This window comes from Astatotilapia calliptera, chromosome 9 (genome assembly GCF_964374335.1).
Source record: "Astatotilapia calliptera chromosome 9, fAstCal68.1, whole genome shotgun sequence".
NCBI classification, from domain to species: Eukaryota; Metazoa; Chordata; class Actinopteri; order Cichliformes; family Cichlidae; genus Astatotilapia; species Astatotilapia calliptera.
This window is the reverse complement of record NC_137430.1, coordinates 19228780-19244497: the sequence shown is the minus strand read 5'-3', so window position 1 is coordinate 19244497 and position 15718 is coordinate 19228780. Positions and strand designations below refer to the sequence as shown.

The following is a 15718-nucleotide window of genomic DNA, read 5'->3' as shown; positions in this document are numbered from 1 at the left end:
AAACTACAAATTTACAGAACTACAGGGCTCATGGGTTTTTCTTTCGCTTTCGTTGTGTAACAGAAAATCTCAGCATCCATATGACCAACACTGTATTACATATATAAACTAATTTCGGATTTCCTTTTTTATGAGTAGATAAATATAAAAAATAATTTCAGTAATATATTTAGAAAACTAAAACGATAGATTTCATTGAGTAGTAGTAATCCAGTTCTGGGGCGAAGACGTAGGCGCTTTTCCCCCCAAAAATATAATGCTTGCTTTCGGAGGTCAGACAAATGCATTTCACACGCCTCAATGTCACACCAGAAGTAAGGTCCCCTTAAATAATGCGAGACGAATACAAGCCCTATATAATTATGACTGAGAACCAGGATGTTTTCAACACATAAACCGTTATTTAAATGTCTTAATTTGGCTGGAAAAGAGCCTGAGAGTCCAAATCCAGGTCAAAAAGTCTCATATCTAACATTAGAGGCGCGTGTGCGCATGCGGAGGTCAGGGTTGACAGTCCGTCTCCACACAGTCGTGGAAGGAGTGTGGCGGCTAAGCTAACTGCAACCATCGTAACTAGCTACATGTGGAGGGTAAAACGGGAGGCATCCCCGACCCCAACTCTTTCCAGTTTCTCACCTTTTACCCGAAACAACTTCAGAGTTCATACTCTTCGAAAATAAGGGATATCATCTCTTTAAAATGAAAGGGTGAGTGTGAACTTTTGGGTCACGAATACGTAGCTTAGCACAAGTAAAGTTTTTCATGTCTGTTTTTTTCCTACAGGAGGAGGCGGGGAGGTGACGGCGAGGCTAGCTAGCTTGCGAAACGACTTTTATTTAGGTTCATGGCCACTATATAAAGGACAGCACCGTCACTGAAGTGGTGCTGTCTTAGTTGTTGTCGTTAACTTTAGCCGCTTGTCGGTTTGTGTAGGTCGCGAACAAGCTAAGCTAACTAGCTCGCTGCTAGTGGAGAGCTGAGTCAGTAAAGCCAGTTTAGCTAAGCTAATCATAGCTCTGATTATTTTTGGTATTTGCCGCGAACCTCAGCTACCTGCACAGAGTCATACCAGTTTTGTCGAAAGTCTTAGACGTAGCTATCTCACGTTGGGCAAAAAGGTTACCATTTTAATGTCACACATGACAGCAACTTTAGCGTTTGTGCCAGCTGACTCAGTGTAACTTGATCTGCCAAAGTAACACACTATCAATGATGCTTCTGGACATTTCTGAATAAATTCTCTTATTCCACGAGGGCAATAAAGGCTGAAGTGTATTAATTGTATACTTAGGGTTTCACCGATCTCATTGTACATGCTTAAGGACAACACACGTGACCTCCACCAGTTCTTGGATGTGTAGTCGTCCTATAAATACCACAGTGAACCTCTCACTGAGGCGAGTGGACTGCTACGTGTGGGTCATTTACTAGTTACACAAATCCAGCCATGTCCCCTGGTCATCCTATAGATATTTAAAGGAGAATATTAATCAATTTTGATGGTAGAAAAGTTTCATTTTTAAGTAAAGAGTTATAAAAAGCACAAGCTGCAGGTGTTGTTAAAATTTATTTCTAAGCGGCATTCGTCCAAAGAATTACTGTTAGTAGTAGATTATGTAAATGTATGTGTGTGATTAGAGGGGACATGTTGATTTAAGCTATACAAGAGTTGATAACAGGTTCAGTTCAGCAGTGTTATAGCTTTTGGGACGAAATCACGCAGTTCATGAGAGATGATTTAATCAGTACTCAAAGTAGACAACTATCTGTGTAATTCATCTTTGAGCTTTGATAGTAAAAGTGAAATTCATCTTTGAGCTTTGATAGTAAAAGTGTTTACTCAAATATTGAGTGTATAGACTGAAAGAACTGTGCTTATAAACAAATATAAAGGATAGAAGGCTTGTAAGATGTCAGTTTATTAGTCTTTATTGTATTTTGGTTCATATAATGTTAAATGAAATGGTTTACCTGTTGTCAGCCATTTGACCGTTTTGCTCTTGTTCCAGTAGCCGGATCGAGCTGGGGGACGTTACGCCCCACAACATTAAGCAGCTGAAACGCCTCAACCAGGTCATCTTCCCCGTCAGCTACAACGACAAGTTTTACAAAGATGTGCTGGAAGTTGGAGAGCTTGCAAAGCTAGGTAAGACATCACAATACTTACACCTAGACAACTTCAGTTAGGGTGACACCTGATTATGACTGTATGTGATGACATTGATGCGTTAAAGAGGAAAGCGACTGGTGGAATTCAGTTTGCATGCACTTTAACAGCTTGATTTTCAGTCATGGGAAATGAAATGTAGAAATGTGGCTTTTAGAGGTATTTGATCTTTCAGCATCATGTTTTGTTTTGGTTTTTTGCAGCGTACTTCAATGACATTGCAGTGGGTGCTGTGTGCTGCAGAGTGGACCACTCTCAGAACCAGAAGAGACTGTACATCATGACACTTGGCTGTCTAGCACCCTACCGTAGACTTGGAATTGGTAAGTAGTAGTAGATTGTTTCTGTTATTGATTCCTGAAGAAGAAACTTTTTTTTTCTTCCCCACTATCATTAATGATCCTTATGTGTGATTCAGGTGAATAGAAGCTCTACTGTCATTAGTTTGATAACGGAAGTTACAATAATAATACATTTTATTTGAGGGCACCTTTCAAAAAGCCAAGTTCACCTTACAAAAGAACAAAATTAATAAAAGGAGCAATTGTCATCCTCTATGAGATGTATGATAGACTAGACTGTTTGATACTGTTTCTTAAAAGTTATGAGGACCTCAAGAAGAGGCTGTTGTGCAATTGGTGATTTTGTTTTTACCTTTACGCCAGGTACAAAGATGCTTAATCATGTGCTAAACATCTGCGAGAAGGATGGAACTTTTGATAATATTTACCTGTGAGTGTTTGCAGAATTTGCATGAAAACTTATCTGCATACAATAATTATTTTTGACTGATTTTCCAGATGAGCTGCCTGTTAATGCATTTGTATTTTCCCACTCTACAGTCATGTGCAGATCAGCAATGAGTCGGCCATTGACTTTTACCAGAAGTTTGGCTTTGAGATTATTGAGACAAAGAAGAATTACTACAAGAGGATAGAGCCTGCAGATGCCCATGTGTTGCAAAAGAGCCTGCGCAGTCCTTGTGCACTGCCCAGTGGAGAGCTTCAGAAGTCAGAGTAGGGGCACAGCGTTCGGAAAAGGCACTAATGTGGCCACCTCCACAGAAACAGAACTGAGACAAATGCCCCAGGATTCAACACTTTCTTCAAAGGACGCTAAAAAGAGAAAACAAATTTCAAGCATAAAAGTTGCTGCATTTATTTCACAAGAGGGTCCCCTGTTGTTGTTTTTTTTTTTCTTTTTTTTTCAAATTCTCTTCATACTGTTAATTGACAATGACAAAAAGCTAAGCATCCTATAGTGCTCCTGTTGACAAAGTTACCAACTTCTGACAGTTGACATGGTGGAGGGGGAAAGAGTTGGTGTTTTCAAATCACATTGTTGTTGTTTTTTTTGTTTTGTTTTTTAAATGCGGTTATTAAAGCTGGAGGGGACATATCTATGCTGTTGATCAAAGGAAATCAGTTGGTTTGGAAAAGTAAAGGGAAAAAGTGCTTGAAAGACCATCCCCCGACACAAATGCAGTCCCAGGTGGTCAGCTTGGAGTGATACTTGAGATATGTGGAACAGACAAAGCTCTATTCCTGCACCACCTGAATCTCTGGACTCATGAGAAATGAGTCTGACCGGTTTGTTGTGTCCGGGGGGGCAGAAATGCGTCCCCTCAGTACAGGAGAAAGGGGAAAAGCTTGACGGTTTTGTGGCAGTGGGAATATGCGTTCAGTACTTTTAATTTTTAAATATTTCCAGGCTGTTATTTAAATCCCCCTTCAACTAGTATGTTATTTTTATTTTCCACACTGAAATGGCAAATGGTTCAGAGGTTCTCCTGGGTTTATCACAAAGAGTGAAAATATAAAGGAACGAGAGAACCAAACAAATGTATTGAATGTGTTATGAATAACATCAGATCGATTTGGATTTGGGCATTATTTTCAGTAGTATGGTGGAGGTGTTTGTGGATGCTTGTTTCTAAATATATACAAGTGTTTTGAGACATACCTTAAACACCTTTGGCACCTTATGTAGCCATCTTATGACATTGGTCTTCTCAAACTTCCTGCCACAGTGAGCTTCAGTGATTACACACACTTTCAGCTGAAAGTTTTGGAGTTTTGCTATGATCTCTTAACAGTGTATTACCCAGAGGAAGCTCTGACACCTCTGCATGCAAGGAGAGTTGTGTCCTCTCCACTGTAGTATACGCATGTTTTCATTTCTTTGGAGAATTTTATCTTTTCTGGAGCTCTATATTGTAAGACTTTTTAACGTCTAAATGAATAAATTACTATTTGCAGTAAAAGTTGTGTTATGTTTTGACATTATGAATATTTAGTATAGAAATTGGGTTTTGTGTGTGTGTGTGTATGATTTATGTCTCCCTCTGCCTTAAACTCTTCCTTGGATGCTTATAGGTGTTGTGATTGGATATAACCTCCTACCTCTGGAATGCTATTGGCTTTCAGGACTGCGTGCGGCCCGCCCCTTTCAGCACTAAGTTAGGTTATTCAGATTGTTTTGGGAGATGAGTTGAAAGCTTTGCTAGCTAATAGTTAGCCTCCAATTTTTAAAGTTCTTACAGGAACAGCGGTCTCCAAAATGTCGAGGCTAAAGGTTCGTGAAAACTACTCTCTGTAAGCAGCATTTGTGTGAGCACGGCCGAGAAGCGACTGGCGTTGTTCTGCTTAATAATCATGTCGGTGTCGATAAGCTAAGATAGCTGTTAGCCTGCTAGCTATCAGAAAGCTAGCTGAACAGGTAATTTCTTAGGTTTCTTTGCAGGTTTAAATATATGAACATCGCTCGCTGCCGATATTGATACACAAGCCCAGGAGAAAGATCTGTTTAATCACTTCGTGTAACACGCTAATTATTTTGTAACGTGTCGGTAAGTGTTTTTATCTAAATGAGTAAAGATAGGGTAATTACACTAGCTTGTTAGCATCTGGTAGTAGTAGAGGCTGAGTGTAGCTTGACAGATTTAATACTTTTATATCTGCTATTGTATGAAACAGTATGAGCTCATCACTAGTGTATCTGTACTATTTTTCTCAGCTGATACACAGCGGTGTGTTGACAGTGCTCTTATTTATAATCAATACTCTGTTCGGATGCTTTATGTTTTGCTTGCAGCAGGACGAGCACGGAATGGATTTTAGGTCCAGCTGTTGATGTGTTGACTGGTACCTTATCATACAGGCAACTGTGAGGACAGGATGCCAGAGATGACTGAAACTCAGACACCTGGCCGTAAACCCAAGTAAACATCTTTGAGATATAGTCTGTTTGTTCCGGTTCAGTCAAATAATTTCCGTAAGTGGTCGTTTAAAATGTGAACTGTTCAATTTTTTTTAACGTTATTTTATTGTTTGCAGAAAGAAGAAAAACAAAGAATCTCACAATGCAGGTAAAAAACCATAGATGACCATAGATTTATTGTGTAGGGTTTACTTTAAATGTACATGAATTCTGATGACTTTGTGTCTTTTTGTTGTTTTAGTTGAAAGACACAGAAAAGAAAAGATTAATGCCGGGATTAACCGCATTGGTAATCTTTTGCCATGTTCCCAAGCACTTAAACAGGTAAGAGACAATCTGGTGTTTCTGTTTGCCTAAATATAGTGAAATTAGAGCAAAATATTTTAATAGAAAAAAATGTGATTTTATTTTTAGAGTAAGAACATGATACTGGACCAGGCCTTTCGTTACATCACTGAACTGAAGAAACAAAATGATACAATGCTTCTGGAAGGAGGAGATAAAGTCCAAGGTAAATTGTAATATTGTACACACCAGCTTCCTAATTTAGTTGGAGTATCCTACAAGTTAAGTGTGAATATGGATTATGTGTGGTTAAAGTCATGAACTCTACACCTCATTGCAGCAGAGGAAATCCGTCGGCTGCGGCGTCAGCTGGAGGAATTGAGGCGAGAGAGTGCTCACTATATTGAGCTCCTCAAAGCCAATGACATTAACCCTCTGGAAGATCCCACTATCCACTGGAAGGGCAAACAACGCTGTGCTAAAGTGGCAAAAGTTCCCCCTACTCACCAGCTCCCAAAGGGGATAATTGTTTGTTCTAATGGCAATGGGAAATTCCCTGCAGGAAAGGAGACTAGCCCAGGAAAACAGTCATCTGAAACATTAATTATTCAGCCATCATCTGAGGCCAGTGCCAGATTAAGGGTTAATGGAGCCCTGCTGCATGTTAACAACTCTTCTTCTACCCCTGCACTTCTCCCTGGGTCAGCAGCAGCACCCACTCAGTCTACACCCAGCCTGAGAATGATAGAGCAGTGTGTGGTTGAAGCACCAACTGTGGCACCCACTCTGCCACCTTCTGTGTCTTACATCACCCTCCAGATTCCTGCAGCATCCACGTCAATGCCTCAGCAAGCTCAGCCCCTCACCTTAGCAGCTACTTCAGCCTCACAGCTCCCCACTGAAGGCTCTGCTCTGCCTGCATCCACCCACCCTACAAAAGCTTCAGAGGGTTGCTCATGGGTAACGCAGGACGCTACCATAAGGACTGCAAGTTACACTGCTATCCCAACCAGCCAAGCCCTTCTCAGGGCTGGGGCAGCAGGCAGCACACAGACTACCTGGACAACACTGCAGATGGCAGGGAACACAGTGCAGCCAGTCTGCCAAAGTCTTTCCACTCCAGAAGTCAGCAACACCACCCAGCCTATCCAGCAGGTGACTGTATGTCCAATGGGCAGCAAACCATCTGTTCACCCAATTCAAATACAGATGCAACCACAGGTGCCTGTACAGCAGGCACCTCTTACAGGTCACATTCAAGCGCAGCCGTTTCAAAGAGCACCCCAGATACGGCCAGCAGTCCTAAACCAGACACAGCCTCAGCCTATCCTAGCATGCCAACCTCAGTGTGCTGTTCTTCCTCAATCAGCCATAGTGCAGCAGCCACCTGTGGTGGCCCACCCTGCAGTCGTGTCTCAGCCCCAGCCTACTCTTCTTCAACCAGCCATAATCCCACAACCTCAACCCCTCCCTCAGCCAGCCCTGGTACCCCAGCCACAGGCCACCGTGCTTCCTCTCCTTCAGACCATGCAGGTGTTGCAAGTCAACCCAGGTGGAGCAACTGCTTCAGGTGTTACAGTACCACAGAACACAAACAATCCAAGTGTTGTAATCCTGCAGCAGGCCAGTGCTTGCCCTACCCAGCCAGTTGTGAGGGAGGAAATAACAAGTCAAACACCATGTCAGCATTTTGTAATCATCCAGGCACCCAATCAGGCTGCAACTTCTGCTCAGAATCCCCAAGTTGGCATGGTGCCTGCTGCTATCCCTACTGTTTCCACTCAGATACCCATGACCAGCACTTCGGTGTCTGCACCATCCTTGCAAAGTGTAGGGGGAAAGCAGCTGGTGCACATTCTTCCTCGCCCTGTTCAGCCTCAAGCGAGCCATCCTCCGCAGGCCACCCAGACATCATCTTCTCCACCAGTTCCTACAACCCCGCAGACTATCACTGTGAATGGACAGGTGTTTGCCTTGCAGCCTGTGAAGACTTCTGATAAGGCCAGTTCCCAGGGTGGCCAGAGTACATTGCAGCTAGTCCAGCCCACTACCAGTGAGGAACCGACTACTAATGTGGCTCTCAACAGCTTAGGGGCCCTCAGCAGTCTCAATCAGAGCATCTCTCAGGGTCTTCCTCTTAACATTTCTAGTCAGAACAATGGTCAGCCTCCACCTGCTCCATTATCAGTGTTGCAGCAGCAGCCTCCTGCTCCAGCATCCATCTCTGGAGCCACACTTGCACTACCTGCCCGACAGCTACAGGTCCCAGTCACATCAGGGCTGGTGGTTAGTACCTCTAAGCCTTCAGCAAAGAGGCTTCGCACAGCCTTGAATATGAAGAGAGCAGCAGCAAAAAGGACTAAAGCTGCAAAGAAAAAGGAAACCAGTCCCCCACAACCTGCTGTAGCTCTTTGTGCCAAGCCAATAGCTGCTACAGGAGAGAGCCAGACAGTTCAGGTTACAGGATCTCAAATTTTACAGTCTGCATCTGTTAAAGTCACAGACATTAACTCCACATGTACCACAGCTGTCACAGCTATAGATAAAGCTATAGGTAGTGTCACTACACAACAGAACACACAGAAAATGATTGTAAGCAGTTCATCCAGCGGGCCAGCTGTGTTTAGTCAATCCCATCCACGGGATAAAACCTCTGTCAGTGCGTCTCAGAGTGATTCGACATTCAGTCATTCTAACACTAGCAGCATCACAACTGCAGTTACAACAGTCACTGCCACATCGATCGAGCCATCGGTTAGTTCAGACTTGGTTGACAAGAGTAAAGTATCTCCACTTTCTGGCAGCGACTCAGCTGTAACCAAGCTCTCAACTGCTGAGGCTAAACATCCTATCACCAGTACAGAAACTAGCATAACACAAACTAAGTGCACTGCCAGCACTGCTGCTTCTGGACAAAACCGACCTGTGGTGACCTCAGCAGCTGCCTCTGAAACTCTGTACACTTCTTCCTCTGTTTCTACTGTATGTTTGACTCCAGTCTGCACCAGCAGTACCACAGCAACTGCACCGTTACCTTTTAATAAGACTACCCAACAAACATCACCTTGTGGTTCCCAGGGATCTGCTTCACAAGATTCTCTGCCTTGTAATAAACAGGAGTCTCAAGCCACTCCTTCATCTTCTGTGTCCACAACTCTGTCATCATCTGCACCTGCATTTTCTGCTATGCACAGCTCTGCAACAACCCCTACAACAAGTTCAGATATTAGTAAAAGGAACACTGCTCCCAGAGTTACAACACAGCAGACTGATATGAGCACACCCAATCTGTCCTCCTGCCATCCTACTGAGGGCAAACCGCCTCAGGCCCCTAGACCAAACAGTGAGGCTCAGGAGGAGATGCAGTCCACACCAGCAGCCAAAGAGAGCTTAGTAGTGGCTCCTGACATTCCTCCTAGAAAGGACTTTTCGTTGTCTCAACAGGTGTACACTAACTTAGATGATCAAACTCTGGAGCACTCTTTGACCTCTAGCAGGCAGACTGATTCTCCCATGTCTTCTGGAGCTGGGGGTGGTAGAGGGTTTTCTGTGGCGTCCATGCTTCCCCAAGGCCACACTATCGGTGCATCATCTGGGTCCTTTGGAACATTTACATTCACAAATGAGCAGGCAGAGATGCTGGCGTTAGCCATGCTGGAGCAGGACAGCCCTGGAAGGAGGAGTGGAGGGTGCTCTGGGGAAAACACTGCATCTACTAACCCCACCACAGCCACGTGGGAGCCCACAAAAACCACACCAGTGTCAGCCAGTAAAGAACGAGGCTCAGCTGGGCAGCAGGCTAAAGTGAATAAGCCTATTGACCCAGGAACAGTTAAACCTGCTGTTGAGGTGTCTGTCAGAGGACAGGTTGGGGAAGGGCCTGTGAGTGCAGCCGGTGGAAGCAGACATCCACAAAACATCTCTTACTCCCAGTCTCAGCCTCTTCCCCAGGTCCAGTCTCAGAACTCATCCCAGAGTGGGACAGTGGCAAGCCTCAGTGTCAACAACCTGATTAGGCCCAGCTCTAGTCACCAGCCCTACCCTGGCTCCCCAAATCTGCCTGGCCAACAGGCCTCAACTCCCTCTCCTGCGGGGACCTCATCTCTTATATCCCAAGCCTCAAATAATGCTCACTCACCCTGTTCAGGTGCTACACAGCCAAATGAGTACATCCCCTTAAAGACTACACTAATGAGGGCTCAGGGAGGAGTTGGTATTGGCGAGCGACAAGTAAAGCTAATTTCCAAGCGGCAGGCTCAGGATGAGGTGATGTTAAACACTGGTAAACGACCTAAGCCCTGCCCTCCATCTGGTAACCCTGTCAACCACATGGATGTGAAAGCCGCTGACCACAACCAGATGATGGTAGGTCAGCTACCGTCGTCTTCCTCAACCGTCATGACAAGGATTAATTCAGAAGGTGGAGGCCCTATCTTCTCTGCAAACTCTTTTATGAGCCCGGTAGTTAGGCCTGCAGATGGGCACTGCCCTCCACAAGGACCTCCTGAGCAGAACCAGCCAGGGGTACTTCATCTGCCCCAGGGGCATCAGCAGCATGCTGTAACACAGCCTGGTCAACATCTGGGAGGGAACCTTTACATGAAACAGCAACAGCAGGAGCAGCAGAGGCACCATCTGTATCATCTGCAGCACCACTTGACACAGTCAGACCCAGCACAGCGCCACTCAATACACCAGAGGGCGCTGCAGCAACAAGAGCAGCATGTCCAGAAGAAGCGGGCACTCGTCAGAGGCAGTCAAACAGGCTCACCTGCTGGCCTGCAGCAGAAGCAGCATCACCTGGAAAAGTCTGGAGTTCAGCAGCAGCAGCATCCTTCACATCAACAACAACAGGCACAGCATCAACAGCACACGCAGCAGCAGACCCAGCAACATCCACAGCAGTCACACCAACAATCACAGCAGCATCAACAGCCAACACAGCACCAGTCTCATCCCCAGCAGCACCAACAACAGACACACCAACAGCCTCCACAGGGACAGCATCAACAACACCAACAGCAGCAGCAGTTGCAGCAGCAGCAGCAGAGCTCTCACTCCAGACACCAGCAGCATCTGCAGCAGCAGATCCAGCAGCAGCACTTTAGGCACCAGGAAAAGAGTTGTGAAGCACAGGCAGCCAGTTCCAGGGGCCATCACAGTAATCACCTGGCCCAGCAGGACCACCTCAAGGTTGGTGTCATGTGATATAAAAAGTGACAGTTGCATTTTTAGCATAAAGCATATTTGAAAACCAGTCCACTGGAATGTTTTTGTTCTCCATGTACCATTTACTAAGTATTACCCCATGAGACTTTTTTTTTCCTGTGCAAGAGATCTGAAACAGTTTAAGTTAGTGTAACTCTGCCTAACTACCTAAGTGTCCTTTATACAAACACCTGGCTGCTGCAACAGTCTACCACAGAGAAACTCTCATTTACAGAAAGAAAAAAAAATCATGAAAAGAAAACAATCACAGTATTGACACTTTATAGTGTGTGGGGGACTTTGCAGTGAAATAGCAGCTCTGCCCTTACAGCCACAGTGTAGACAGAGGAGTGTAAATTTAAGATTGTTTGTAATTGAAATGTAGTTCAATCATTGTGTTTTGTTTTAATTTCTACTATCTATTCATGAACATCTGAGAGCTGTCAGGATAAAAATGTTAACACATGCTTTGTGGTTGGATGACACTGTACACCAGGGGTTCTCAAAGTTTTGATGACAGAGTGCCACTTTTGGGACTTAACATATGATTGAGGGCCATGCAAGAAAAAGGCACACTACATTACATCACATTACAAAGTCACAACTTGCGTCAGTTCAGAGGATAGTCTTTTATGTGATTAATTCATTTCTTGATAGATTTCTTTAAGTTGATTGAGTTTTCTGAATTTCTGGACAGCAGCCTTATTTGTTAATGTTAGAAAGGTTTGGTCTGCTATGATGGGAAGAACAGATGTTGAAATTGAATAAATATCTCCCTTGTTCATTTTCTGGGCTGATATATTGTAGCGTGACATGAGTTGTGGGTGTTGAAAATGTTCAGTAGTGCATTTTATGTTTGTTGCCCTCACAAGCTGCATAAAATACTACTAAGGGGCACCACTGGACTCCACTCTGATCTGTTTTTATTGCTCTTATTGATTTATGATAGTTAAGATTCATTTTGAGGGTGTCACTGATAATATTTCCACTTTTTCTCCCTCAGTCTGGTCAAGACCATAATGCTATGCAGAGGATGATGAGTTCTAGGAGTCTGGAGCAGCAGCAGCTCATTTCTCCTCCCGCCAATCCTGTGTCACGGTCGTCTGACTTGGCCTGCACTCCATCTCGGCAGGAACGTCACCGTGTGTCCAGCTACTCTGCTGAGGCGCTCATCGGTAAAAGCTCCACTAGTGGCGAGCAGCAGCGCATCGGTCTCCACCTTCAGCCTGGTCACAGTGGCGCTCAGGAGCAGCCAGACCTCCGTGGTTATCTGGACACGTCAAGAGGGAAGGCCAACATTGCACATAACCCACAGAGCCGTCTGCCATCTGACCATCCGGGGTCCGCTGATGTTCAGCGGGTCTCAGAGTGTCCGCCCTTTAAGGCAATGGGGGGTGCAGGAGGAGCACATCAGCTCAGTGGTTTTGAGGCTCAGGTATCTCGTGGGAGTGACATGACATCTAAACCAGTGCCTCCCTCCCAGAGGGGGCCTCAGGGGCAGCAACAGCCAGGTTTCAGGATGGGCCCTGCAACAGATGGCCGAAATCGTGGGGGCTACAGTGGAGCTCATCCTGGATCACAAGGGGTCCAGGTTGGACCAGCACTGCCTCGAGAACAGGATGGATGTCATCAGAGTTTCATGCAAAGCCTCCTGTCCCCCCACCTTCCTGAGCAGAGCAACCACCAACGAGCAGTGCAGTGCTGTCCTCCGGTCAGCATGGAGTACAGCTGTGTGCCTGGAAACTCGTCAGGAGACATACAGGCCAAGACCTCCAGTCCCAGTGTTCCCCAAACCCAGAAGGCTCCGCCTATGCGACTTGCAGAGGGAAACAAGGGCCACATTTCTCAGGTCAGCAGTAACATGCACCCAGGCCCAGGTGTGCGATCAGGACTCCCTCACCCTCCACCCCCACACAGCAGCTCTGAGCCAGGCCGCTCCTCCGCCCCCTCCCGTCCACCCACTGCTGTTAGCCAACACTCTCGCCACATTGCCAGAGATCCTCAGCCCACCAAACTGAGACCTGGCGACCGGCCTCGATCCGGTACGCTCAGACCGAGCAACCCGTTTGAGCCTGAGGGCCATCTGCCTCTGCCCCCTGGAGGTGGGGTGCTGCTGAGCCGACCGCAGTCTGGAGGAGAGGCACGGCGTAGCGCCATTGTGCGCTTCATGTCAGACAGTGCTCAGGTTCCTAGCGACAACAACCTGGTTCCTGATCAGCACCTAACACAAAACTTTGGTTTCCCTTTTATTCCTGAGGGAGGGATGAATCCTCCACCTCCCATCAATGCAAACTCTACGTTCATCCCGCCAGTGAGCCAGCCAAACGCCTCCCGTACGCCGTCCCTCCTCCCTGTTGAGCCTCAGAACACTTTAACCTCCTTCTACCCTTCCTATTCTCCAGCTGCTCACCCCAGCCTTTCCAGTGATGTCACCCTCCAATACTTTCCCAACCAAATGTTTACGAGCCCGAGTGCCGACAAAGGGAGCGCTCCTCCACTCAACAACCGCTTTGGCTCAATCCTGTCCCCGCCACGCCCTGTGGGTTTTGGTCAGGCCAGCTTCCCGCTGCTTCCAGAAATGCCCCCGATGCCCATCGCCAACTCGTCTGGAATCACCCCTCACATCTCCAACTTCAACTTGACCTCTCTGTTTCCCGAAATCGCTACCGGCATGCCCACTGATGGCTCAGCGATGCCAATGTCTCCCTTGCTGTCTCTCTCTAACACCGCATCTGCCGACTCGGGCAAGCAGCCGAATCGTCCTGCTCACAACATCAGCCACATTCTGGGCCACGACGGCAGCTCGGCCGTGTGAGGAGACCTCCTGCTGCAGCGTGAATGTGATGGTGAACTGGAGCTTTAGAGCAAAAATTTTAAATGTTGTTGCTTTTATTGTTCAACGAGTTCAGAAAGTGGTGATGAAGCACTTGTTGAAATGGTGATTTTTGTTGTTTACATGTTCAAAACAGTTTTGGTCTCAGATATGTTCCCTTTGGCGTTTGCCAATGTTATCATTTGTAATATCTGAACAATCTTATAATTTTACAGGAACATGGAAATGTGTGTCTTTAAAGTGTCCCTCTTATGCTTATAGGCTCCTAATTTTATTTTGTAGGTCTACAAGCAAAGGTGTGCCTCTTTGTGCACTGCTGTCTTTTTGAGGCTACACTCCCACGAGCCCATTCTGGTCTGGATGGTTAGCTCCACCAAATTCACATGTAACTGGCGTAGCCCTTCAAAAGCTGACATCTGCAAACAGAAAGCCGTAGCCACATTATAAAAACATGCCATCGCTTCTAACTTTAACATCATCCTACGTTTGAATTTGATCGAAATCACGGCAAAGCCTCGTTTTTTGTTTTTTTTTAACTTGGAGAGTTTTTTCCACGCGTGTTTGCTGTTAGTGCAGAGCAGCTTTTAATGTTCAATGAGTTCAGAAAGTGGTGACGAAGCACTTGTTGAAATGGTGATTTTGCACTTCTTGGAGACTTACAGTAAAGCATTTGGAGTATTTTGCTGATAAGAGACATTTTAGAGTTATCGCCCATCTTTGAGTTGAGGTCACTGCTCGTTCTGTCCTTCCTCAAGGATGGGAAAAATTATTCCAGTTTTTTACATGGGTGTCAAGTTTTAAGTGGAATAATAATAGTCATGTGTTCTGTGGGAGAGAATGGACAGCTGTGGACATCACGGTTGAGTTGTCCTTATCATACTTCTTCCTGTTCTGCAGGGAGACGTTAATAGGCATTGCAAGCAAACCTTTGCATAAAACCTTTCTAATTCTCTTTGGTGTGGATTTTTCAAACATGTTAAATTATGAAATGGATTGAATGATGAAGAAAAAAGTTAAAAGCATAACAGGGGCACTTTAAAGTTTGTTGTAAAAATGTTGGTTAAACCGACTGGTAGTAAAACAAAATCAGTTTTAGGTTTAGAACTTGAGTTCAGTGTATCCTGGGTCATTGAGAAACCTTCTGCACAGTTACCTACTAATGTAATTTACTAACTTATCAGGTTGTGCTGTACAGAATTGTTTTTCCAAGAGCTATTTTGTAAATACCAATGTTTAATATCAGAATTATTAGATTATGTATGTATTTGTAAATACAAGATTGATTAATAAAGTTTATAAGGAGACATTTGTATTTGCTGCCAACTGGAAAACTGTGTGCTTTTTTTATTCTCTTGTCCATGACAGCATTTGAAACATTTTTCTAGATCAAACGACAGCCTCCCGCCGCTCACTCCTGACTCTCTCTTCTGATCTATACATAGTGATGATCAATTAAACCAAAAGTTTTAGATTTGGATTCATCATTTCATCAGACACTAATTTTCAGTCCTGTAATGTGGCAAACTGCAGCCTTTTCTGTTTCCCTTCCTTAAGAATGGTTTCATGACAGGAACCCTTCCACCTTCACAATATGATGAGGCTTCAGCAAACACTCCGTGGATGAAAGGACTGGACGTATCTCTCAGGTCAGGAATCAGGTCTTTGTGCATTTCTTCCTCTTTCTTCAGGATATGACTTCCAAATATTTATCTGCTGTGAGGTTTTTAGGTCTGTTACTTCTTGTTTTCCACTTGTCTAATTTCCTCACTTTTTTGAAGAACACTGCACACCTTGCTGAGTCTTGCGAATGCATTTTACAGTCAACAGCTTTTTGGGAATCATTTTGTTAATGGAAAAAAAAAACTTTTATACCCGTCAACTGTTATCGGTGAAGTTTGTTGCGGATTCAACTAAAGAAATGTGAACAAATTGGGTTTTTGCTAAAATTATAAGTGTGTAGACAATCCTGGTTCACCCATTTGTATGTTTGGATGATTCATTATGAG

The 15718-nt window shown here is 44.9% G+C and overlaps 2 protein-coding genes across 5 annotated transcripts; both read left to right on the top strand.

Annotated features, from left to right (window-relative positions):
- Nucleotides 1–470: 470 nt before the first annotated feature.
- naa50 (N-alpha-acetyltransferase 50, NatE catalytic subunit) lies at nucleotides 471–4430 on the top strand. Of its 2 annotated transcripts, none has more exons than XM_026180736.2 (5): nucleotides 471–707; nucleotides 2010–2146; nucleotides 2371–2490; nucleotides 2833–2899; nucleotides 3010–4430. In XM_026180736.2, exons 1-5 carry the CDS (start codon nucleotides 700–702, stop codon nucleotides 3185–3187), a joined length of 510 nt encoding a protein of 169 aa, XP_026036521.1. In that variant the 5' UTR covers nucleotides 471–699; the 3' UTR covers nucleotides 3188–4430. The 2 variants fall into 2 exon arrangements, with proteins under 2 accessions (XP_026036521.1, XP_026036523.1); XM_026180738.2 differs by having other exon boundaries at nucleotides 497–707; nucleotides 2013–2146.
- A 176-nt stretch (nucleotides 4431–4606) lies between these two features.
- Nucleotides 4607–15043, top strand: usf3 (upstream transcription factor family member 3). Of its 3 annotated transcripts, none has more exons than XM_026179576.2 (7): nucleotides 4607–4741; nucleotides 5261–5387; nucleotides 5503–5534; nucleotides 5628–5710; nucleotides 5801–5897; nucleotides 6012–10864; nucleotides 11883–15043. In XM_026179576.2, the coding sequence occupies exons 2-7, from the start codon at nucleotides 5344–5346 to the stop codon at nucleotides 13692–13694; spliced, it is 6921 nt and encodes a 2306-aa protein (XP_026035361.2). In that variant the 5' UTR covers nucleotides 4607–4741; nucleotides 5261–5343; the 3' UTR covers nucleotides 13695–15043. The 3 variants fall into 3 exon arrangements, with proteins under 3 accessions (XP_026035361.2, XP_026035362.2, XP_026035363.2); XM_026179577.2 differs by having other exon boundaries at nucleotides 4620–4741; nucleotides 5264–5387; XM_026179578.2 differs by having other exon boundaries at nucleotides 4648–4885.
- The last annotated feature ends 675 nt before the right edge of the window (nucleotides 15044–15718 follow it).